Genomic DNA, 12,991 nt, shown 5'->3' on the forward strand with positions numbered 1-12,991 from the left:
AGGGGGAGTCTAACTCGAGACTTTTAGTGCCGAATACATATTAATTTAATCTTAAGCCCTCTTATTATTTGAGAGAATAATATCAAAGTATTTTAATATTCTAAATCTTTGATGTTATCATTAATAAAATATAATTACGTTAATTAACTTTTAATAATTTAATTATTAACGATCACATATTTTAATTTAAAAAGTTAACTTTAAAATTATATAATTATCGTACGTGGAATGAAAACAGATTTTGCAAAAGCTTTTGTTCTTTGATTTTTTGCCGCGCTCGGCGTTGGCGAGATGTGGGCCCGGAGGGTGGTGCTGCTGGCGTGGGGTCACGTGAAGCTCCTGCCACGCATGACGCATGCATCGCGATGGGGATGGAGCAAACACCTGGTCCCAGAGCAGTCCGACACGTGCGTGATTATTTTCTTTTTCCTCCGAAAACAAAAAATAATTGCTACAAAAACGACGAATCGTTTGGACTGTTTGTACTTGCAGACGGAGACGGTCTGCGTGGACCAATGAGCACCAATGGCAGAGTCGTAAAATAACGATTAAATAAGACCGAATACGTATCCTCTCCTAAAATCTGTCTCTTTTTACAAATCCCAGCATTCATGCTGTTGCTTTCACTTCTCATTTTCCCGGGGTTTCATCAAAACCGCACTCCCTTCCGATTCCGACACCGCTCTCCCATCAGCCCCTCAACCCGACCCGATTTCAAACCTCCCACATAGATCCGATCCAATTCATCGATCCTCTGCAAAATTCAAGTCCCCCGTCGACTCCAGCTCACTCCAATTCTTCCGTTCAACGCCGCTGTCTCGCCGGAGCTTCTTCCCTCGGCTTCCGAAGACTCAATTCTCACGCTGCTCCTCAGTTCTCAGCTCAAAATTTCTCTGCGTGGCGGCGTCTTTTCGGTTCCAGCTAGCAACGAAGGGCTGCTCGATCGGAGACGAAGGGCTGCTCGATCGGAGATGACGTCGGGGACTCGAATGCCGACGTGGAAGGAGAGAGAGAACAACAAGAGAAGAGAGAGGAGGCGGAGAGCCATAGCGGCGAAGATCTTTTCCGGCCTGAGAATGTACGGCAACTACAAGCTCCCCAAGCACTGCGACAACAATGAGGTCCTCAAGGCTCTCTGCGACGAGGCCGGTTGGACCGTCGAATTGGACGGCACCACTTACCGCAAGGTAAAAAAAATACAAAATTCAATTCTCTTTAACCGCTGTTCAATTGTTTATTACGAGTACTTGATAAGTTTTTACCGCGACAGATTGATTGATTCTTAATTTCGTTGACAATCTCAACCAAATTGCTAACTTTGAACGGTAGATATCGTTAAGCTTTTAGCTCCGTCGACCGCGCATGTTAGCGATGTGCTAGCGTGCGCGCGACGGAGGGGGAATTGGTTGGCAATGTTGATCATCTGCAACATGAAGTGGCGCATGTTAGCAGAGTAGCTAACTTGCGCCGGGCGCAGCGGTTCATGTTTGCCCGGAAAGTGTCCGGAATCAAGGCAGGCGGATAAATGGGAGGTTTTTGCTAACATGAGCTGGTGTTACCGGCACACGTTAGCCGAGGGGTAACAATTCAGAGAGTGGGGATAGATTCGGTCACCGGCGTACGTTAGATCTAGTCAGCCCTGTTATTTTTGTTTGTTGGCTTTAAACCTTTAGCTCCTCTCTTTTTTTTTTGCTTTTTCTTTTTCGTGAGATCGCTTTTGCGCGTGGGAGCACTACATACACAGTCTCTCTCTCTCTCTGCTTTTCTGCGGAAGGAGATTCTGTTGTCTGAAACCCCAGGGTAGCTACGTAGATCTCGAGGCGACGAAGATGCCCTTTTACCAATCATTTTCAAACTTTACTGCCCAAAATGCCCGCTTGCTTTGTGTGCCATTGTCTGAAGTTTTGATCTTTTTTGTGTGCTCACTGCTTTGGTTAGTGCTAAACCTTTTACTTTGTCAAGGGAAACGGAGGCAGAGCCTTTTCTGGGTTGTGCTCGGTTTCTGTTGTAGAGATTTCGTTTATCGATAACTCGCAGTTATTAAGTTTAATAACCCTTAATTAATTGTCACTTGTCTACAATTTTTTTTTTTTTAACAAACGATATTATCTACACTAAGGAGGAGAGGGTGGGCTCAGCCTTACAATGGGTTAGGAATAATATGGTTCAAATTCGCTTTTGGCGAGAATCGAACCTAAGACCTCTCACTTACAAGTGAAAAGGAATACCACTAGACCGTTGTACTAAGTGATATCCTTAATTAAATTGCTTATTAGACAAGGTACCTCTTTTGTTCCACACTTTGTGGGGATAGCAAGATTTTCGCATTCATGTTTCCACATCTGCCTCTTGTGTGCACCATAGCTAGTAAACTGTTTCTAAAAGGGACCATGGTTCCTTTGGATCTTACATTGCTTGGGAATTGAAGTTAAGTTTGGTTGGCAGCTTAGATTGCCCTGGTAATGCCATAGTTGACGGTTATAGGTGTGCTCACAGTATTCCAGTGAAATTTAGAGGTTGTCACCAACTGGGAATGTGTCATAGCCTCTTATTGCTGCTAATGGTATCATTACTTGAACTAGTGATAAATTCTCATCCCTCTTCCTTCCCTCTCTCTAAAAGAGAAGTGACATGGAATCAAACAGCTATGCTAGCTAGCTCTTTTGCAATAATTTTATCTGCATAATATCACACCATTGAATGATTAAATTACGATTACCAACCAGAGGACTGTAGTTGCTAGTAACCAATCATAGGACTGTAGTTGCTAGCAACCAACCTGGCACCTCAATACACATGACCCTTAGAATTGACAAAATAACTGTGTGAAAGGCAATATATCGTTATTTAGGCGAGTGCACTCACACATACATTTTAAAAATGGACTTAGATTGAAGGCTAAAACAGATGAGGGTTCTTCCATATTTGCTTTATTATCAGCCTAATTTTCTCTTAATGGAACTTTGACCGTAGCTCTCTGCAAGTTCCATTCAAATTTGTTTATACTTGAACTTTGTTTTTTTGTTTTTTGGTATGTGCCACTAATCATCTTTAATTATATGCAGGGATGCAAGCCGGTCGAACACATGGACGTGATGGGTGGATCCACATTAGCTAGCCCAAGCTCGTCTTTCCTCCCAAGTAATTGTGCTTCCTACAATCCAAGCCCAGGCTCTTCCTCCTTCCCTAGCCCAACATCATCTTCCTATGCTGCTAACCAGAATGCTGATGGCAGGTCCCTTATCCCATGGCTCAAAAATCTCTCCTCTGCATCCTCTTCGGCCTCCTCTTCCAAACTACCGAACCTCTACATCCATGGCGGCTCTATCAGTGCCCCTGTTACCCCTCCATTAAGCTCCCCAACTGCCAGGACACCGAGAATGAGAATTGACTGGGATGACCAGTGTGCTCCACCAGACTGGGCTAGGCAGCAATTCCCCTTCATGCCATCTTCTACTCCACCAAGCCCTGGACGGCAGATTGTTCCTGATCCAGAATGGTTTGCTGGGATTCCGGTTCCCCGTGGACCAAATTCTCCAACATTCAGCCTTGTCTCTTTAAACCCATTTGGGTTTAAGGACGAGGTTTTAGCTGGTGGTGGATCCCGCATGTGGACTCCCGGGCAAAGCGGGACATGCTCTCCTGCCATTGCAGCTGGCTCTGATCACACTGCTGACATCCCCATGTCTGAGGTGATTTCAGATGAGTTTGCATTTGGATGCAATACAACAGGGCTGGTTAAGGCATGGGAAGGAGAGAAGATTCACGAAGAGTGTGGATCCGACGATCTGGAGCTCACTCTTGGGAGCTCAAGAACAAGGTGTGTTAGCATAAACATTAAACATTTGATTTGCAACATTGAGTGAATTGTTCTGAATTGTTCGTTTGCTCACTCAAACAATGTTATTTACAGGTAAAGGTCTGCACAAAGCGAATTTGTATCATGTTACGTCGCATCTAAAGGACTGCGCAAAGTGAAGATCACTTGTTATAGAACGAACGTTGATTCCTTGTCTGTGCGATTCCAGATAAAAGGAAGAGAAAAAGGAATCAAGGTGAGTTTAACTGGTCACTCTTTTCTATTTATTTTTTAATTCTTCGTTTCCTAATTTTTACTTCCTCCCGAGTCATATTTAGTTAGTTATTTTGAGGTGCGGAATGGTTATACAACCCTTTGGTCCTTGTTTCTTAGAACAACCTAAGTTTGATTGGAAGGAATCCATGTACACGTATGAATTGGCTGCTGCCTGTGGCTTGCCATTGAGATTACTGTTGAATGACCAAAGGGGATTTAGGGTATAGCTCAATTGTCAAACCTTTTCCAAGAGTGAATAGATTTTGTAGTGTTCTCTTCCATTGGCTTTTGTACATACTTCGACATTATACTTGTGTGTTTGGCATGCTAATTATCCGGTTCGTTGGTCGTTTCTATATTATTTGAAAAACATTGCTCGGCTCCTAACACGTAATGAACATTTTCTCAATATGACACGTACAAAATATCTCATTGTTTAGCATGTCAAGTTTTGATGAGGAATAGCTCCTTACATGTAAGAAGCTAAGTATTTTCGTGGTGATTGATATACGCTAGACAAATTTATTGTTTCTATTAGAATTTATTGATATACAAAGAATGAATCACTTTATCTATAAAGTCTTCTGGTGTGGACCAAACCACCACTACTGCAGCATATTGCGACTGAACATATCGGAGCGACCACAAAGGGTATGTCACTTTGAATCTTTATATATGTTAACCATCTTTTGACCAAAAGAAAAGCCGTTGGGAACATAAGACTTTTTTTGTCATTGCAAGTAGTGGAATGCCTTGGTGTTTAAGGCATTTCTCTTTAATCCTTTATGTCCCGAGTACAAATCATCCTCCTTCTCTTAGCGTAGATTAATGTAGAATATTGCTTGTATTAGAAGAAAGAACAGAAAGAAATTGACTTCATAAAATATTCTAGATCTGGCCAATTCCCGTGTACATAAACATTTTTGTTGATTATTAATCAACACACGACGTTCATGAGATCTGAATTCAGGGCCTCTTCCAACACACCCAGAACGAAATGAACTTTAAAAGTTTTTTACTGCACGGTGCAAATAATCAGGATTCCGAAATAGCTCTGGGATGGTAAAGTGACAAAAGACTCGAAATATTCCATGAAGTAGTAGTACCCAACGGTTCAAAAATCTTCAACTTGTTAATATTAGGGTTCACCAACACAAGCTGTTCGAAGTACGTTCTGAGAACTACCACACCGCTACTCCTAGACCCGATCCTATGTTCTTATGGTCCTAGTAGCCAATGCAGACCACCATTGACAAAAGCATGTCGCTTATCAGTTATCGCGCCGATCAGCTGTTACCCCTTGGCATAAAATCATTGGGAACATTGTTAACAACACTGAAACTCTTCCAGCAGCCCTTTGCTAACGACTTAACCCAAACCTCACATTGATTTTGCGATCTGTAAGCATGTATTTTCATGACCTTATAGTCATTGGTACGCGAATCATAACCGAAACCAATCCAGAAAGGTTTGGCTTTCCTCCCCCACTTCATTGATGACTTGAATAGTCGAAGGTATGTACCAATCTCAGTATTGAAAAAAGTTTGTGATCTCAAACAAATGACTCTCGGGGTAACAAAATAAAACAAAGGGTAAAACAACATGACTGAAATTTAACCACCGCGGGGTGGCCTTGTGATTAGGACGAATTTCAGGTCATACCCCACATGGCACGTCTTGAGTTCAATTCCTGTCGCTTGTGAATCACACGATGATGGTCAATGAGAGGCTGAAATGTTTTTGTGAGTCTTCTCGCCCCTTGGAGGGTGAATTACATATGATTTTGTTTGTCATTAATCCGACAATATTCTTATTTGATCGGATTCCTGAAATTCATAACTGTATTTAAGTTGCACATGAGCATGAATCATAATTAATTGAAAAAATTGCATGTTTGGATATATATAACAAAACAAAGCAAAAGTGAAGAAATCAATGAAGTTCAAGATCTCATCAACCTGTTTGCTAATAAGAAATGGCATCGGGGTGGCCAAACAAGGCAATGCTCTCTAAATGATCCATGAAGGAGCAATTATCGTCAATATCTAAATCTTCAACTTGGTCGATGTTAGGGTTCAATGATACCAGCTTCAACCCCAAACAATAATCCGAATACGTTTTAAGTATCACTTCACCACTCTTTCTAAAACAAAATGGGAGGATTAGTATGACTGCAGGAAGGTGTATAGTAAATAACTAGAAATATGGCCCGCGCGTTGCTGCGGGGTTAGTAACTGTGTAAAAAAAACATATTTCGAAGCTATAAGAGATTATTAAAGAAGGTTCATGTATATTAACACTGAAAGATGTTTGAGCTTTTTGAAAGAAGTTTAACATGAAACGCATAAATTGGGTAAATGCAGCTCTTGGAATCCTTTGAACCACTCTATGAATAGTATGACATGTGAGTGATTGATAATGTAACAAAAATTAGTAAAAGAGAGTGTAAGAGTTTTATATATGAAACTATATTATTGGAACCACTTTATGGAAAGCTGTAGTGCTAAGATATACTCGGTTATAGTTTCAAAACTAATAAAAGAATGCAAGACATAATATATACACAGAAAAGTAAAAACTATTTAGTTTGAAAGATACGAACGATTCAGCTTGCAGAAAATGTGGAGTGATTGAGAAAATGGATCATTAAATTAACTGTTTTTCCTTTCCTTCCATTTGCTCGCTGCATAAACAGAAGAGCAGCTCTAGTTTTTCAGTTTTTTTAATGTTAGGAAAAATTCCACTTCATTATACATGCATATTATTTTCTTAGTTCATATATGAATTTGACATTATCTCTTTCAACCAGCAACCAAAATCACTTCTCAAAGAGATTATAAATAGAAGAGAGTGGAAGCTTACCCAAAGCCAGTTTCGAGTAGTAGTGTCGTGTTACTCTCTCCATTTTCTTATTTTTAGACCCAAGAATCTCTGCAGTTAAATGTCAGAGTTGGGTTCCATTGGTCTTTCAAAATATCCAGACAAATTGCTCCATTTTGACTACTAATATTAGGGTGCCTTCAACATATGAGATACATACACACAAAAAAACATTATTAGTGATCCAGATGCATATCGTTTCTCTGAGTATTCCAATTCAGCAGTCCCTAGAATCTTACACAGTGGCACCTGGCTGTTTCTCCTACTTTACAAACTGTTTTTTTTTTCTTTAAAGCACATTCTGCTGATAAATATATTCTTCACAAAAATTATGTAATACAATTGTACATTAAGTGCTAATAATCTTCATAAAATGGCTATTTACATTTCTTCACAACTTGAGTGATCTCTCAAATAAATGATGGATGAGGTTATAGTTTATCCGTACTTTCACATTTACATTTGCCCACAATTTAAGTGTTATATTTAAACTCCAAACGATGCATAGGTTATCATGCAGTTACATCATTATACTAAAATTCACATCCAATAAGAGTATAAATACACCTAATTGGTAATATCTTGAGAGAGAGAGAGAGAGAGAGAGAGAGATACCTGGCAATGGGTCGATTTGCCATTAACTAAAGAACTCGACTTTTTCTTATGATTACATCACCACCTTCAAGAAATACATCAATCAGTAAAATATGAAGTGACAACACAAAAGAAAATCACAGATAAGGTTCTCATTAGCGGTGAAATTATTAGTATTGCACTAAAATATTTAGTGATAAGGAGATAATGATTTAAACAATATTATCTCAATCATCATTCTGATAAAGAGAATATGTTCCAGATCACTATTACAAATTATAAATGTGAACGGTATATTTCTCACCTTGCGAAAATATAAAAATGTATATACATTTTTACATATTCACATGAATATAAATGCGGGATTAAAAATTATATGAGATATTTTATAGCGTCAATTTTCATAAATAATGTTGAGTGAAAACAGAGAATTATGAATGGCAATTCAATTTATATGTATTATCATGAACGGAACAAATTTGGATACCAAGAGAAAAATCTATTCTTTCAAAGTGCAAAGAAGAAGATAATTGTTCATTCAAAAAGTTGGACTAATGATAACTGCATAACTTACAAATGCAGTATTGAGAGGTATACCAGTCAAACAAAGCTTGCTACATGCTGCTAAACAATGTTGAATGTAAAGCTTGGATACCAGACTTGTTCCTAGCTTGAGGTGTTTCCAAAGAAGGAAAATTTGACCTTCTGTTGTAATAAATTCCAGAGAGTGTCTTGGACAGTTGTGAATACAACTGCAAAATGTAATAAAGACAGTTAGGCAATGATTCAAAAAAAAAAAAAAAAAAAAAAAGATGCATAAAAAGTTCAAAATTGAGTTTTGGGAGAGAGTGGAGAGAGAGGTGGTAATTCAACTTGTGAAATTCACAAATCAAACATTTAAATAAAGTTCAATCAAAATTTAGAACAAAATGTTAATTAGAAATATGTTAAAATGGAAGTAAAAAAGATTGAAACTTGCCTAATGTGATGTGTACAACTTTACCATCTGTTTGCGAAAAATATACTGCTGTGACATATCATATGTTGATCTTACCTTCTTGGAAGTGATATTAGTTGTTGATTGCCAGGTAGCTAAAATATTTACAATATTTTAAATTATGAGACAAATTATTCTATCAAAGTTGTGTGATAAAAAATAATTTATACTTCTATATTGACGCAAGTTATGATTTTAATTTGCATATACCTTGGTGGAGTTATTCTGTGTATGAGTTTCTTGCATTCATCATCCATGTTATGTGAAAAGCTGGTTCCAAGTTCTACAAAAAGTCACAAAGAAATGAAATATAAAATTGGACCAAAAGGAAATTTGAAAAAACAGAAGGAAGTAAATATTATTTCAGTAATTTTCCGATCTTTGAATTGGAATGACACATAACATATGACTAAAAATATGACTAAAACTTTCTAATTAAAGTCTTAACTATTTTATAAATTTTTATCAGCCAATACTGGAAAATGAATGTAAGTAATGCTGAAGGAGGCAAACAATAAAAGTCGAAGTAACATGTAAAACCCAAAACGTTAAAAACATGGCATACCTTTTTCAAGGACAAAAAATATCAATTTTTTTCCATGCAAAAATAAATATCTCAACAAATCAGTGCTTCATTTGGTATTCTTCTTTCCAGTTTCATATCAAAATCTATTTACATCCCTATGTTCTATAAAGAACAATTGATATGTAAAAATTATCTTATTTACATCCATGTAGTTACAATACACATTAAAAATATCTTGTTTTCTAGGTCCCAACTTTTCACATTGTTGTTCAGTACTTCACTCTTCTTTGCAGCAAAGAAATGTTTTTCTTGTACCATGCATAGGATTTTTTGAAATGGATTAAAACTAACATGCGATATAGAACTTCTGTGTTTCACTTACTTATTGATTGGGTTACAATCTCAGCATGAGAAACTCATTCCATGATTTGAAAAACATGGAAGAATTGTATAGCTAGAGTAGACAATCTAACCTATGATTTTTGAAATACAAAGTAGGATAAATTTGCTATATGGAGATCCCACAACAGAACCAACTTATAAATATTCTAAACTCTCATCCAAAATTCAAACTGTCTGCAATTCTATAAAAAAATATAAACTTGTATGACAATTACTACAATTTGAAGTAAAATTTAAACCATGCAATAGTCGAATTTAATAACTCAACAATATTAATATTCTCAAGAGAAAAAAAAAAGCACAAAAAATGAAACCCCATATAAAAAAATCCAACACTTTGTACAGAACATAGGCTTTACCTTTCTTCAAGAACTGCAATTGAAATTGTAGCAGTTGCGTTTGTTGGGTGGTGGGAGTCATTTCGCTGTGCAAGAGTTGCTGAAAATTTACCAAAATTTTAATAAGATAAAGAACAAAAATAGTAATCACAAAACTCAAATTTAAAGAATAGTTTTGTAGCTCCTAAATTTTTTCTAGAGAATACAAACACTCTTGCCTATCTCAGATGGCTATAACTCATGAATCCAAATCTCATTGAATCCTCAAAATTTTAATAAGATAAAGAACAAAAATAGTAATCACAAAACTCAAATTTAAAGAATAGTTTTGTAGCTCCTAAATTTTTTCTACAGAATGCAAACACTCTTGCCTATCTCAGATGGCTATAACTCATGAATCCAAATCTCATTGAATCAAGCCTATTCTCTTAAACCAAACATGAAATTGTTTCATGATCTGCAACTAATATGATTTACAACTAAAAAAAAAAATTAATCAACTCGAATCAAATACAAATCCAAGTCAATTTAAACTTACCAAGCATAACAGAACAAATCATAGATAAACAATCAATCAAACAGAACTGAATGAGATTTAGCTGCTTCAAAAATTTCACATTAAACCCAGTTATAAAGCACAAAATCCTACCCAAAAATGAAAACAGAGATAAAACAAAGCAAAAATCGAACAAAAGGGGATGGGTACCTCTGTTTTTGACTCGAGATCTCTGCGTGCTTTGAATTTCTGCATACAAAATATATTACTTCTGTAACACTTGACACAATTTCGAAGGTCTTTAATAGCTCAACTCTTCGTATCAATTGATTTTTATGATAACATAAGATTCATGTTTGCTTATGATTATTTTTTTTTAAATTCCCAAGCAAGAGGATTAGTAATGGTAAAGCTAAAGTTTGGGGATCCACGTGTGATTTGGCTTTTGATGTTCAAATGAAGGAGAATGAACTTGTCAATGTAAGTTGGTAAATATTTGATAGAGTAAAAACTATGTTTAGCCACAAAATACTACCATGTAGTCAGATGGAAGCATTAAGGATTAATTTTCATTAATAGTATTCGATCTATTTGCAGACATTTTGTATGAAATCCTTTTTGGGTGGTTAGTCAGATCAATTAGGGATTAAATTTAACTAAAATGGTAACGCATTTTAAATAAAATGATAATACAATTCAATATCCTACTCTTTGAATTGGAGATTAAGTAGAAAATATTACCCACATATTCATAATTATGCATGAAAAGTAGAAATTCGAAAAGCAAAAACTAAATCACTTACATGGCAGGTCTTCAGCAAGAATAGCATTGCTGCAACCAAAATTGATACCAATAAACCATATGAATCTTATTGATTATGAGTACCAATTCTCTGGATTGGGCATTGCGGGGTAAGATCTGCACTTGTGGGTAAAATCAAATTAGGTTGTATTTAATCACAGGCGCACCAGAAAATTATAAGACTAAAAAAATTATAAAACCCTAAGATGAATTTAAGCAAAACTCAGATCAAGATTCTAAGTGGATTTATCAAGAATAATATTAATCAGAAATTAACACTGAAAATAAATAAAAATAAAAAGAATTGAAATTTTCATACCTTTAAGTTTCAACGTTTTTACTCTGGAATCCAAGCAAAACCCAGATCAGATTCTAAGTGGGTTTCTCACAAATAATAATTTAATCAGAAATTAACACTGAAAATAAATCAAAAACACAAAAAAATTGAAATTTTCGTACCTCTAAGTTTTTGGGTTTTTACTGTGAATCCAATTGAGAACTAAGGGCGGAAATTGCTGGAGGAGAAGACAAAGAGGGAGGCAGCATGGGTTTTGGCGATGAATGGAAAAGCACGTCAACTTCCAAAAAAAAAGGGAAATCTAATGATCAAATTCAAGAAATATTTAATCTCACAAAATTTTAAGCCAATCAGTTACGCGGCCAAATCAAATTCTATGAAATTCTAGCAAGATACAACCCCAATAGAACACTAATGAACGATAAAAAAAATACGAAATATCAACAACCAAATTCGGTAAAATAACAAACCACGGCGAAATATCAAATATTTGGCTCCTGGGTAGTTGAGAAGAAGTGAGATTTAATTACCTGTTCAAGGCTAGAGAAATTGGGTGCATGATTAGACGGCAAGGAGATCGCAAAGCAAAGACCAAAAAGATGAGGAAGCAGAGATCGAAGGATCACGAAGGAGAGATCGAAAAGATCAGGAAGCAGAGATGGAAGAGATCGCGAGGAGGAGTGTAGGACGCATGATCGAAATCACCAACCCGTTGCGGAGCAGCTGAGAATTCTGTAGTTTAAGGTTTCTAGTGTTTTCGGAAGAAGTCGAGAGATTTCTACCGGAAACCATGGTCAAAACCGTAATTTTACTGTGGAAAACGCAAAAGAACCTAGACTTGAAGAGCAGCTGAAGGGTAAAAACGGAAAACACTGACGAATGAACAGTAAGAAGAAAAGAGAAAGGAAGCACGGATGAATGGTCCAAACGAAATAAACAAAGCAAGCAGGGTTAAAATCGGTATCACACTGCTCTATGAACAGTGTTTCAGTTATGTTTCTCTTTTAGTATATATATAATTTAGTCCACGATTCCACCACGCCATACTCTTTCATCACCCATATCCAAAAACTACGTTTTCTTCTTCTTCTTCTGCCCTCTTCAAAAGGACCGTCACTTAAACAAGGCGAGGGAGTCCCAGTATCTTGAAATGCAAAATTCAGAATCTGCCCTGATTCTCAAAGATCCAGGCATCGCTATCTCACCAAATAATTCTCTGTTCACATCAAACCATGTAATGAAATGATATCTAACTTCCTCTTTTATACGAATTTGAAGCCAATGCAAAACGCCATTGACAAAAGCTTTCGCTCCTTGATAATTTAATGGCTCAAAAACTTCAGGAATATTACTAACAGCGGCAGTAAGAGTATTCCAGGAGCCCCTTGCTAAAGACCAGACCTCAACCCTACTTGGGGTTAGGGTTTCATAACTCAACGTTCTCAAAACCTTATAGTCTTTCGTACGCGAATTATAGCCAAAGGCATAATAACTTTGTCTTCTTTCGTAACTTTGTCTTCTCACTAGGCAAATTAAAAAACTTTCTAATACAAGGGTTCCAAAATATTGGAGTACCCCAACGA

At 36.7% G+C, this 12,991-nt stretch overlaps 2 protein-coding genes and 1 long non-coding RNA gene across 8 annotated transcripts; 1 reads left to right on the forward strand and 2 right to left on the reverse strand.

The window, feature by feature from the left end:
• Window positions 1-604: 604 nt before the first annotated feature.
• On the forward strand, window positions 605-4,406 carry LOC126589976 (BES1/BZR1 homolog protein 4-like). Its single transcript, XM_050255440.1, has 3 exons — window positions 605-1,187; window positions 3,066-3,820; window positions 3,914-4,406. Exons 1-3 carry the CDS (start codon window positions 972-974, stop codon window positions 3,915-3,917), a joined length of 975 nt encoding a protein of 324 aa, XP_050111397.1. The 5' UTR covers window positions 605-971; the 3' UTR covers window positions 3,918-4,406.
• Window positions 4,407-4,937: 531 nt separating this feature from the next.
• Window positions 4,938-6,483, reverse strand: LOC126589988 (uncharacterized). Its single transcript, XR_007612012.1, has 2 exons — window positions 6,034-6,483; window positions 4,938-5,914 (listed from the first exon to the last, which is right to left on the reverse strand). It is a non-coding gene; the product is annotated as an uncharacterized LOC126589988 (long non-coding RNA).
• A 26-nt stretch (window positions 6,484-6,509) lies between these two features.
• Window positions 6,510-12,194, reverse strand: LOC126589981 (uncharacterized). 6 transcript variants are annotated; one of them, XR_007612010.1, is made up of 10 exons: window positions 11,939-12,185; window positions 11,570-11,688; window positions 11,430-11,452; window positions 11,112-11,227; window positions 10,462-10,557; window positions 9,834-9,912; window positions 8,757-8,829; window positions 8,124-8,301; window positions 7,571-7,634; window positions 6,510-7,006 (listed from the first exon to the last, which is right to left on the reverse strand). XR_007612010.1 is itself a non-coding variant. In XM_050255447.1 (10 exons), the coding sequence occupies exons 4-9, from the start codon at window positions 11,136-11,138 to the stop codon at window positions 7,597-7,599; spliced, it is 468 nt and encodes a 155-aa protein (XP_050111404.1). In that variant the 5' UTR covers window positions 11,139-11,227; window positions 11,430-11,452; window positions 11,570-11,688; window positions 11,939-12,184; the 3' UTR covers window positions 6,510-7,006; window positions 7,571-7,596. The 6 variants fall into 6 exon arrangements, 4 of the variants coding, with proteins under 4 accessions (XP_050111404.1, XP_050111405.1, XP_050111403.1 ...); XR_007612009.1 differs by having other exon boundaries at window positions 6,510-7,093; XM_050255447.1 differs by having other exon boundaries at window positions 8,147-8,301; window positions 11,939-12,184.
• Window positions 12,195-12,991: the final 797 nt, after the last annotated feature.

The sequence above is a fragment of the Malus sylvestris genome, chromosome 11 (assembly GCF_916048215.2).
Source record: "Malus sylvestris chromosome 11, drMalSylv7.2, whole genome shotgun sequence".
NCBI classification, from domain to species: domain Eukaryota; kingdom Viridiplantae; phylum Streptophyta; class Magnoliopsida; order Rosales; family Rosaceae; genus Malus; species Malus sylvestris.

Excerpts from the sequence above, each read along its gene's own strand:
- LOC126589976 (XM_050255440.1), top strand. The coding sequence starts at position 972 with ATGACGTCGGGGACTCGAATGCCGACGTGGAAGGAGAGAGAGAACAAC. Across the intron at positions 1,188-3,065 it reads ACGGCACCACTTACCGCAAG|GGATGCAAGCCGGTCGAACA; the intron begins GTAAAAAAAATA and ends AATTATATGCAG.
- LOC126589981 (XM_050255446.1), bottom strand. The coding sequence starts at position 11,138 with ATGCTATTCTTGCTGAAGACCTGCCAT. Across the intron at positions 10,558-11,111 it reads TCTTGCTGAAGACCTGCCAT|AAATTCAAAGCACGCAGAGA; the intron begins GTAAGTGATTTA and ends TTTTGTATGCAG. Across the intron at positions 9,913-10,461 it reads ATCTCTGTTTTCATTTTTGG|CAACTCTTGCACAGCGAAAT; the intron begins GTAGGATTTTGT and ends GTAAATTTTCAG.